Source organism: Tripterygium wilfordii, chromosome 6 (genome assembly GCF_013401445.1).
Source record: "Tripterygium wilfordii isolate XIE 37 chromosome 6, ASM1340144v1, whole genome shotgun sequence".
NCBI classification, from domain to species: Eukaryota; Viridiplantae; Streptophyta; class Magnoliopsida; order Celastrales; family Celastraceae; genus Tripterygium; species Tripterygium wilfordii.
Window position 1 is genome coordinate 11,992,140 of NC_052237.1, and position 12,733 is coordinate 12,004,872.

Here is a 12,733-nt window from a genome sequence, read left to right on the forward strand (position 1 = left end):
ACTACACAACTAATACACACGGAATGATAGATGATAGAGAGAGAGAGCATCAACCGGTTCTGTTTTGGATGCATTCAACCGGTTCTGTTTTGGATGCATGCCATTAATGATGATAATTGAGAAGGAGAGAGAGACGGGGGGTGAGGAGTAAGGAGTGAAGCCGCCATTGATAGATAGCGCGCACGAGTGGACTGGGGAGGGTGTGGGTACCCTCCATGCGTTTTGAGTGTCTTGAAACCCCACAACACACCCAACTACTACTTGAGATTGTAGTGCTAAAGTATAATATTCACAAACCAAGCTCAAAATCAATTGCCTAATCAAGTAAATCCAAGTTAGCTATGCAGAGAATTAAACAATAAACAATAAAAATGGTAAAGAGACATATACGTGGTTCGACGTAAAGCCTATATCCATGAGTAGCACATATATATCAGATATTCCGCTATGTTTCGAGAAGTTACAAGTTGAGAGATCCACTAATATAATGAAAACAAGCCCACTACTCTAGATGATATCTTGTTCTCTCAAGCTCTTTCTTCACCATTGTGGCATCCGAGTTCTTCAAGTTTGTCAACATTTGTTATACTCATTCAAATAATCCGACATCGAATTACTTGCTGAATACTACACGACAGAGTACTTTAAATCATTGGCCAAACGCAAACAATTGAGCTGCAAGTTGCCTATTCAACTTCTCCCAAACAACATCAAAAATATTACTTGGTTTATCACCCAGAGTAATATCCAAATCCAAATACCTCATGTTACCACAAGCAAAAATTGCTCTTACCATCAAATTTATCATTTGAAATCTTCTCCACACTCATCTTCTACCCAACAATATTCAGTCAAGATGTGAAACACTACGGAAACCACAAAAGTATAAACCTCAAATCACCAAGAATCACAAACCCTAACCTCGATCCAATATAATTTGTTGTGCTAAAATCCAATACCCACATACTAAACACCAAATCAATGGGACTGAATGAAGCAAATCCAAGCTAGTTATGCACAGAATCAAGCAATAAACAATCAAAGTGGTAAAGAACAAGACATATTCGTGGTTCGATGTAAAGCCTACGTCCACGGGCAACAGAGATATAATATTCTACTATATTTGGAGAAGTTACAAGTTGAGAGACTCACCAATACAATGAGAACAAGTCCACTCTAGATGCTATCTTGTTCTCTCAAGCTCTCTCTATAAGAAACCAAGTGAAGAAGACAACAAAAACAAGAACTCAACCCACATAAGACAATCGGAACCCTAAAATCCAAAATCCTAAACAATAAAACTTAAACCCTAAATACTAAACTCCTAAACCCTAAATTAACTTTAACCTCCGTTATTTGGTCATATTTAGTGCTTAAAATTAAAACATACTTATCCAAACCCCAGTACAAACGTCTTTACTGGAGAATTTATAATCTTACAAGTTCTTAGTGTCATCATATAAATTAAGGCTTAATTTTTGATGCGCAGTACGGCGCTGCTCTACAAAGATTAAGGAATTTGTTTTCGTTTTTTTTTTTTAAATAACCCACTGCTAAACGGCGAAAAGCACCTTAGTATAGCAAAAGTAGTAGCCAACAGGAAGAATCCCATCTTTCCTGGTGTTGGCAGCTTTACTTTACTGATTCATGTTTAAAGTTCAAATTTTTAGTGTACTACCTGTTAGTGACTCATCTTAATAATCGAAATTCAACTAAAGGGTCTCTCTTTATCTGGTGCTTTTTAATCTTATTTTTATAAGGTTGTTAATCAATTAATAAAGGGAACCCCAATGAAGCATTATTTCCCACTAAGAATATCCACTCCTTACTTTACCAGACATATTGTCCCACCTCAATTGAGACCATCATCATTTCTCAAATATCAAAAAGAATCGAAGGAACTCCTTTTAACATTTTTTTCCTTTTGATCTTCAAAAGTATTCCAATCTGACAGCAATGGCTTAGTTTTCTTTTATTTTTTGTATTATTTAATTAATTAATAATGAAAAAGTTGGGTCTTGGACTTGGTATATAAATATACATATGAATTCTCTCCTACTGGACAATTTTTTGAGGGTGTGGATGGGGTAGCAAAACTCTATCCGGTTCAAATGACCAAATTTTTCTACTCGGATTAAATCAAATTTGAACATAAATTATATATTCAAATCCGGGTTAGGGTCTGGACATGTAAATATTTCGTAAATACATGATGTTGTTCGACATATAATCAATTTTTTATCACCTCTAGATGTGGATAAATTATAAATGAAATGACAAGTGGAGTTAACTATTTTGAGTTCTCACATACGTGGCAGACACCTGTATATAGGTGAGATTTTGTTTGGCACGACTGAATATTTATAAATAGTAACTGGTCTAGCCTCGAAACGGCGCGTTTCACAACATCTAATGAATTTTGTATATGTATTTTAATACGGACAGTTTAAAGATCACGATATTATTTCTTCTGGATTTTGGCCTTGATTTAGAAGACAAAGAATGAAATCCCAATAATAATCACCAGATTTCCTTTTCTATTTTTGTCTTTGGAATATATGCAATCTTGTCCATGATCCCCCACTATATATATTGTTGGTGTATTTTAAATTAAATAGAAAAATAATATATATTTGTTAATATAATTAAGTATTTGATTTATTATCCTAATTAATTTATTAAGTGTGTTTTATCAAATTAAATGTGAGACTTAAAGTCTCATAACATGCATATTACTTAATAACCAAAAAAACTTCATTTGGTTGTTGTGATGGGTTTTGATATGGATACAATACACAGGCACAAGGAAATGAGGAGAATTGACGATGTGGACTCAAATCTCCTCAAAGAGAGTATGATACTTCTTGTCTCAATCCAGCTATGATCATCATTTCAATTGTATTTTTTGTTGTGATTTTTATATTCTTGTATATATATGTGCAAATAGGACTCCTATGCCTAGTCCTGTATTTTCTTTATTTTACGGGCTCTAGATCTCACTCCAAGGGCTGAGATCTTCCCTTCTTTGAATTGAGTACAGATTCTACCAAACGAAGTGGAAAAGATACTTCATCAATCAATTAGATGTCTGGAGATATCTAATTGCTTCTCTTGCAGGGGTATATTAGTCTGAGTAAATTCGTACATTAATATATGGTCATTAAGCCAGGACTAGCGTGATTCAACTACCTTTGTTTACTTAATCATGAAACAAAGAACACACGTATGTAATTAGACATAATTATTCATTAATGTCTAGTAAGCATGAATTTCAACTTAAACATCCATGATTAAGACTAAGAATAATCAATACTCATGGTCTCCTTCACGCCTTAACATGATCCTTAGACACTCTTGGAGTTTGGGAATGGGACACACATTAAACATTTTGTGTTTAATATTGTCTCCCTAATTAGTGTTGCATGGGCAATGCCTGCCATGTATTGTCAACTCCAAAGCGAGTTCTCTAGATTGAATCCTTTAATATATAAGGTCTGTTTGGGTGTATGTTGTATTTTAACGTACTACGGTAAAAGAAGTTGAGTTTCAAGATTGTGGTGAGATAAGGTGAATTCACTTAATTGCCGTATAACTATGTGTAGTGTGACATAGATATATCATATATTCCTGTCATATGGGTGTGACCCATATGCTCCAAACTTTTGAACTTATGTATGGTCGTCAGGGGCGTTTGCAAGCATTAGTGAGGAGACTTTGGTAGCATTCAATACATTTTTCTACCATATTAATGAAAAATAATAAAAATCTCAGTAGTTAGTATTCCAGTTATCTCTCAACTGCTGAGTTAAACGCATGAGATCAAAGTGAATTCGTGTGCTCTACATGTCCCACGTGTCACACATGAAATCATGTGCGTACAACTCAACAGTTGGGATAACTGTGATATCTGCTGCTTCATAGTTGTTGAATTAATGTTTTGTGAACCCTCCTGTCCTAGCTCTCACAAACACTCCTATTGACCAGCCCATGGGGAGACTACCACTTAATTAAACATATATATAGTATCCTTTAACTTGTCAACATTTTTGTTTAATTTCAAATTATCTTTATTAAATTAATGGTACCTAAAATAATATGTTTGCAAAACTTTTGAAACAGATAAAAGGGAGAATAAATCTCTTGGTTAGTGGTTACCTTCCAAAAACATAATAACTTATCACTACTACACGACTAGATGCAAACCACCAAATGGACATATAATAGGATAAGGGTGAGCTGTTTGTTCAATTTTAATATTGAAGTAGTAGCTCCTAGTTCCAAAATGAGCTATATATGTATGTAATTATCTCAAAAGTCCTCTTTTTTTGTTCCTTTTCAAGAACAAATTAAGCAGGTATGTTTCTTTCTTTGATAAATAAATATTGAAGTTGGAAAGATCCCCTTAGCTTTATTAGCTTTATCCGGGGTGAGCCATCACTGCGTAGCTTTGGAGATAAAACCAGCCCACTTGTCTTCTCTCTTTATTGCTTTCATTTGGAGCTTTTGGCTCATAAAGTGATTCCCACCATACATCCAAGCCTAGCTATGTGAAAGACTAAAAATTACACATGTATCTTACATAACCCAACCGAATAATTTATAAGTAAAACTGAGTTCCTCTCATGTTGAAGACGTCTTTTATGGTCCTCAAAACCAATGATGACGATTTATGAAGAACAAATTCATACGGACGGACAATATCCTCAATGTGTTTGTCGTGTGAATCTCAACATGCTACTTAGGACATATGTAATATATGTAGTGTGTATATATATATATTTCATGTGATTTTGTTGACATGATTAGATAGGATCGTGTAATGTTGCAATTACAGTTTAAACATTATTATTAAAGGGGTAAGGGTTTTGATCAAATCCTCTCCAACCCCTTTTTGACTTGGAAAAATGTTTTGGTCATAATTACGCATTAATAGTGATTACGGATTAGCATGACTGACTAGCTAACTTGCTCATTCGCTTGCTTCTTTCATTCTCTTTTTTGCTCTTCTGGCTTAGAATTGCTTTGTGACTCCAAGGATCGATTATCTTCCTTTTATGTGTGTGTGTGTGTGCATACATTATTCACATCCCTAATATTCATACAAAACATCAGTTCCAAAAAGTAATTATTTATTTGAGAAAAATAAACCTCTGGAATATTTTCTTTTCTCTTGCAGCAACTCCAACTAAATAGTAAACCCTAATCGAAACTATGTTTGAATATATCTACATATATATATATCTCTCTCTCTTCGTTTATTGCACCTTTTCTTTTCTTTTTTCTCCTCTTTTCTATTTCTGGAGTCCACGTTCATAAAAGTCTCCATTATCATAAATTCTCCTTGAAATTGGTCCAGCCATATAAGGGTCCATCTCTCCCTTCTTTAGCCCCACCAATATATATACATATACCAATATAAAGTCCAATCCTATAGTTTTTATAGTGCGCAACCCCCTATATGTTGTTTTCATGACTGATTTTGAGAGAAGATAGTATTGGAATCTTTGATTTTAATCTTCTTTGCCAAAGCAGACAAAGAAGATTCCTAGTTGGTCATTTTCCAGGTCCTGTCCTTCGCCATTATATTAATTCCCATGGTTTTGTCTTGCCATGAACAGTGGGTGACTCAATTTTGTGACCATTCGAACTCCATAAGAGCTAGGGCTCTTTCTCTCTCTCTCTAGATCTCTGCATATCCCTAGTCTGATCAACTGAGACGTTTGTAGAACCGAGTAGTTGGGTATCAAACAATCGAGAAGTCGGTCTGATTTTGTACGTCATTGATATGTATACAAAATCTAATATTATACTTCCAAGTCAAATATACTAGAACATTCTCGCTCTAGCTAGCTAGCTTCCATTATATATGTTTCGTTGTCTATTGAGTTAGCTAGTACAAAATCTCTTGGGTGATAACGTAGTAATGAATCTCTCTAGACACAAACAGAATGGATTCGGATGGTCCTAATGACCTTATGATCATGCGTTGGGTTTTGACCCAATTTATGATTAACGTGAATGCTTACGTTTTTAGCATCGAAATGCGTGCAATCATGACATCGGAGAAAAAAAAGGATGGATACCCTGGAATCATATGTGCTAGAGATCAAATTGTAGTATTGGTTGGTCTAGTGGCTGCCAATTTTAGTGAATCCCCATGGGCTAGGGTTAGATTTTGTTCTATATGTTTTTTGATTGGGTATCTTTCCACTATTTGCTGAATCTTATGTGGCCAGCCAAATGGTTCATGTTCCTCTTGAATAGACAAATCATAAGTTGATTTTCTTGCTATACAATCAATTGGAGCTTGAAACTATATGTACGTGTATGTGTGTGTGTATATAATACGAGCTGGCAGTCATATTAAACGGACTATAAGAGTTCTATAATAGATGCCTTTGGATATTCACTTTTTAGCTGAAGCATATTCATGCTTATCAAAATAAATAAATCTTATTCATATCACAAAAACAATAGTCTATCTATCTATCTATATTACTCGTTAAAAAGGGAATCTTTCAAAACAAACTCTAACTCGAGAACCACAAGTAGTTCAGATGATACTCATGTGTGTGGTATTTCATAGAGATCTCGAGTTCGAATCTCCCCATCCCCTCCCCTTGTAATCAAAAACAAATTCTAACTCTATTATAATGACGTGTATTTTTTGAATGCTTAATTGATTGACATGTGTCCATAAAGATATTTAAAATTTAATTAATCAAATATGATTAGAATTCTAATTTAATTGGAACAAAATATTATCTTCCTTTTTTTTCTCCCAACTTGTAAATATTACGAAATTAATGACAATATGATAAAAAAGAAATATCAGGTAAAAAGATTATACGAAAAAAAACTAACTAAATTTATTTTATATTCAACCACATATAATATAAATTTTATACAATCATGGATAATTATTTAGGGTTTTCAAAATGAATAATACTTGAGACCCCAAAATACGATCCTCATTTTATCCCCAATCAATGTGAAGCGTTGATGTTAAATGCGCCAAACATTTGTGTTTATGATCAACAGTTATTTCACATGACACATAGACTTGTTCTGGATCAAATTCCAACTCCTTCATTATAGACCATACTCAAGTATTTAGGACCCATTCACATCGAAATACTTTGGAGGTTTATAACATTACTCTCTTCAAAATTAAGGCTTTGTTATTGGGTCTTTTTCCAAGTGGAGTGAGACCACAGTGCTTTTTCAATTTCAATCTTTCAAGTTCGATTGAGTCCAAGCCCAAAAAAGACTGAAAGTCACATACTCACTGTCTGGACCACGGTGCTTCTTTTGGGCCCAGTCCAGCCCTCAATATTTCAGACAATATTGTAACTGGGTTCGATCGGAATAATCAGTTGCACCAATTGCATCTGCTCCGAACGCAGCAGAATCATCATCCGCCAACAGCCTCCAATCCATCCCCCATTTTCTTTCACTCTCTATAATTTGCTAAATTCGGTTCTACGAAACTTACAAATAAAATGTGGTAGTAAATAATATACACACATACAAAAACCACTTGACGATAGTCTAGTTGGTTATCTCTTTAGCATTTAGGTCTACCATGTTCTAGGTCGGGAGTTCGAACCAACCAGCTGTGATATTTTCTTGTGTAATCTTTTTTTTTGTGAGCATGTCCCACTTCCGGGCCCCTATCCACATGGGCTTCTGCTCAATCTGACCTATTGCCAGCGTAGTGCATACTTTTCTAACGCTTCGAGATGTAAGCCCACTCAGCTGTGCGATACCCATTTTGGGCTAGGTTATTCCTCGGTTACCAAAAAATATATATACACATACAAAACTTATATATAGTACGAAAATGATAATATCTCAGTAATTGGTATCTCAGCTATTAAGTTAGACGCACAGGATTTGAGTGAATTCATGGACTCCACTTGTTCCACATAATGCACATGAAATCATCTGCGTACAACTCAACAACTAGGATATCAACTGTTGGGATTCCTATTATAACTACAAATATATTCCTTGATCGACATTCGATGCCCTAATAGCATTGATTATGTTGCAATTAATCAATTGATCATGTGGAGCCATTTGATTGGTCAAGAAGCTTCGGACCCTCGGAACAGTTGAAATCTAACATTTTTTTTTTAAACAAGAAACCATGAGACTTTGGTTCACATTAATTGCCGATACTTGGAAAAGCTAACAAGTAGTTACCTCCATATTGTCCCATTAAAGTTCGGTTAGACCATATCAGTGAACTAGCTAGCTAGAACATGTTGCGTTAGTGCAATTGATGACCTAAAATCACAAACCTAGCTACAAAAGGACGACTATGTAAGTGGAAGGAATATATGGACCAGTAAAGATCGCCATGCAAATAGATAAGCATATAGAAGGGGTTATCTTTTTCGACCTGGGAATTCATAACACCATGCGAGAGCGCCGATCGATCGATTGAGTATATATATATAAAAGCTAAAGCTGCGAAACAATCCAGAGAAAATGGACCACATTTAGTTTTTGTTTTTAAAGCGATAGAGTCGCATGCGTATTACTACACATGGTTGGCCCCCTACCCTACGCTAGGGCTTGCTGTTGTGTTGCAGGAAACCCTAGTGTTTGGCTTTCGGGGTCGGTGATACGTATATGGTGTGGCCTTTTAAAAGCAAAAAAACCTACTGTAATTCAAGTCTCATCTTCCTACGCTAACATCTCATTGTTTTATCATTCTCCAGCTGGCACATTATATATGGGCATAGTTGAAGAAGGCAACCAATTCAAGCCTTAATTTATTTCATAAATTTAGAGTGAAACAGATAGTGAAATTATATACCTTCAAGAGGATGGAAGAAAATGAATGAATCGCCTAAGATATATAGTATAGAGCGAGTATTTCAACTATCTTCAGAAGAATATTTGACTGGAAATTAAGCTGTGCTGACCTATTAGTAGTTTTCAGCTAATGGTCAGCACATAGCTCGGTGATGTACTGAGTGTGTGGCTCATTACATTACTCCAAACTATCCGGGTTTGGAAGCAATAGCGTGTCCTAGTCCTGAGTCTCTCTCACGTCACTTTAAAACAAACCGCGTCTCATGTGTTTTCTTTTCCCTACTTTTTGTTTGCGTATAAAAAAAAGTAATATGTTCATTCACAATGCAACATCAACTGCTATAAAGCTACTAGGGCATACATAACATAGTGTTTCCACTTTCCATAAAAAAAGACAAACAAACAAAGGATTAATTAATGCACAGATTTCCATTTCATTCAAATCCAAAGATAACCTGAGGGAAGAATCAAAGGACACAAATTCGTAAAATATCACATACATATTTGCACTTCACATGGCAAGCATGACATGAAGAGGATATTATTCAAGCAAAACGCCTAGAATATTGTATTCATTGATGTATGTATGGAGACATGCAATGAAAAAAAACTCAAATGCAACTATTAATTCCATGTCATCGATAAAACAATAATTAATGTAGCTTTATCGTAATGATTTATGCAAATAATGATTGTAGTTTTATGGTAATCATTTATGCAAATAATAAATATTATTGTAAATATGCAAATAATCATTTGCTACCATCATGAATCACAAATCTTTCATAAACATTATTTCATCTATGTAGTATACAAGCTCAAATAGAACAAGCTTAGATCAGTATTTTAAAAAGAAAGACTAGCTATATTAGGAAGAAGGCCTAGGGAGCTGATTCTTTTGAAATAATTGCAGATTAATTATCTTTAAAGAACAATTACAAAGTAATTACTAATTTAATTATATGATAAGGGACTTGTAGCTATCATAAGAAGCCTAGAGTGATAGTAGGAAGAAGCTACTACGCACATGCTATACAGTCAGAAATTATAAAACTATGGAAAACTTTCATGACTTTTTTTATTCCTTTTCCATGTATCAAATCTAGCAATCTGGCATCTTCAATCCTATCTACGCATACCCCCACCCCACCACATTAGTTATTGTCAACACGCATAAAGTAAATACTATCAGCTATATAATTCACAAATGACACACTTACAAGTTATATAATTTCAAAATCTACTCGAGTTATCAGTTTGGAACAATTCTTAGGTTATTAAGTCATAACGTTTGAATATTCAGTAGCTGAATTGATAAATGACAATTTTTTCGATGATGAAAAGTATACTTAAACCCTAGATTTTGCATATGAATAGTTTATATGAATGCATACAAAAAACTATCCTTTTTTTCTGTGTACACAATATTTTCATTTTCTTTCTCTCGAATCCTTTGGTTAGCCAAACACGAAACCTAGCTAGTTAGTCCCAATTTTGATCCGGCAAGCAAACGGCCGGATAAGCTGCAAAAAGCGACTTTGAGTTCAAAACCAACCAGAAAGTCATGAACACACCATCAACCCCAAAAAAAAAAACAAAATATTTGAATGCACAAATCCACCTGCCACACAATTCCACAAAATGGGGGCTTGATTGGATAAGATATCAAAATTAAATAACAATAACCCATGAAATTCCGGATTTAAATTCCAACAAAATCATCTGCATTCTCCAACATTAGACTAATTAACAAGAGACAAAACGAGGTTCCTTGATTAATTTTTTTATTAAATTAAGGCCTTGGAGGTGGGAAGAATTGCGTACCAGCAATAAAAGCATTTAGTTGAGCTGGGTACATAGAAGGATCAAGCAGTTGGTTGCTAGTCCCGGTGGTTGTTGTGGTGGTGTTGATCAAATTGAGCTGTTGATGATGATGATGAGCTCCACTACCGCCTGATGAGCTCTCTCCACCGCCACCACCACCGTAGCGGGCATCGGGACCTTGATCGTATAGAATTCCCCTAAACACATGCCCTCCTATGTTCACAGCCGTTTGATACGCAAACTGCTCGTCCGCATCTTCGATTGCGCTGACTCTCACGCACCGAAAATCTGCCGGTGAGTTGACTTCCGACGGGAATTGACTCGCGACTTCCAACCCTAATTTTGAAGCCATAGAAGAAAGAAAGAAACTTTTTCGTGAGTTTTACTAGTGAACAGTGAAAGAAAGAAAGACATGATGATGGGTTTGGTGGGTGTGATCGGAGAGTATGGAGTGTGGACTTGCTCTTACACGCACACGCAAATGATCATACACATCAAGATCTCTAACACAGTACTAGAAATTAACGATATATACTTCTTTATCTTTTGAGTTCTTCTGCCGGATCGGTCGCTTAAGATCTTTGGTCTTTACTCGGATCCGATGAAAAAAAATAGGATCAGTACTTATTATGAACTTGTTGAGAATGATTCTGACTAGTTCATGGCATATTAGAACTAGAAGGCGCTCTGGTGCAGGATCCTCACCTTTCTAATGAGGTCTAACTTGAAAGACATTTTAATTACCTGAACGAGTATAGCAAGCAAGAGAGGAGGAAGCACCGGCTTGATTGATGTTCTCTCTATGCCTTTTGGGGTTCTCGTGACCTACTTGTTGTTGTTGACCTTGCTGTTGTTGACGTTCACGCCTTTTAGCAGCGGCGACCCAAGTGCTTTTGACGTGTGTTTGGCACTGAAACCCTCGGCTCTTACAACAAGTTCTACATCTCATATGTGGACAATCTTTCTTTGATTGGTTTCCACAATCTTGACAATTCATACCTCCACCACCACCACCTCCAAATCCCCTCATAAATCCTGCTGATTTTGATGACTGATCATCAAAAGAAGAGAAGTTTAAGGTGGTTGTTCCAGTAGTTCTTCTATTGCTACTAGGGCCAACACCAAACGTTGAGTAGTTGGTCATGTGGTGGTGGTCTGGCCATATCTCAAACCTCTTGTTGTAGATCTCTTCGTTCCTGTACAAATACAAGTGGTTATCATGAATATAATTATTATTATTATTATTACTATTGTTATAATTATTCTCTTGATCTTTCTCTTCTCCTCCCTTGCTTGTCCCTCCTCCTCCTCTCCCTACACCACTCAAATAAAACAACCCTGCCATTCTTCACTCCCACTATTATCTGAAACCCACCTCAATTTAGAACAAAAATCCATAGCAGAGACAAACCCAATACCCAAAATTTGATCTTGATTACAGGGTTCTTCGGGTTTTTTTTTTCTCTCTCTCTATAAGTGACAGTAGTACGTAGGATAGGACTGTTCTTGTTGTTGTTGTTGGGAACCTGGGGTTTCTTGACAGCGTTTAAGGTTAAAAAAAATGGTTTGCTTGACTAGGATCTCCAATGAATCCCCGTAATAATGCACGGAATTAGAGCCTCTGCAACGCCGCCATGGACTCTGCTAGACAAATCTTATTTAAGACAAAACCTACTAATAAAAGAAAACTACTCTCTCTCATCAATTACTCGCTGGTTCTTCAATTCTTCTGTTGTGACTTTGTTAAGAAAATCCAGTGAGTGGGTGAGTGAGTGTGAGAGAGAAGAGAGCTACAGAAAATCTATCTCTGGGTACTTCTCTACAGTTCTCTCTTAGTTTCAATCAATCCATCGAAAGGTATCCACGTTGCAAAAGCATAACCTATTGCTTATTCGTCCTTGCACCGTAAAACTCGCTAGTACCTTTTCCTGACCGTTCATGTATTCAATCCACCACCCTTTTATGCACTCCAACTCCATATCTCTTTTGGACAGTTGATTGAACGTAAGTTTCCGAATGAGCATAAATTTTTGATTGTCAGAACAGTTCACACCACACTAATAATAGGTAAAATTAGGCCGAA

At 35.8% G+C, this 12,733-nt stretch overlaps 1 protein-coding gene across 1 annotated transcript; it reads right to left on the minus strand.

Moving 5' to 3' along the window:
- Positions 1-10,408: 10,408 nt before the first annotated feature.
- On the minus strand, positions 10,409-12,406 carry LOC120000839 (protein SHI RELATED SEQUENCE 1-like). Its single transcript, XM_038848998.1, has 2 exons — positions 11,395-12,406; positions 10,409-10,986 (listed from the first exon to the last, which is right to left on the minus strand). The coding sequence occupies exons 1-2, from the start codon at positions 11,993-11,995 to the stop codon at positions 10,619-10,621; spliced, it is 969 nt and encodes a 322-aa protein (XP_038704926.1). The 5' UTR covers positions 11,996-12,406; the 3' UTR covers positions 10,409-10,618.
- Between the last annotated feature and the right edge of the window lie 327 nt (positions 12,407-12,733).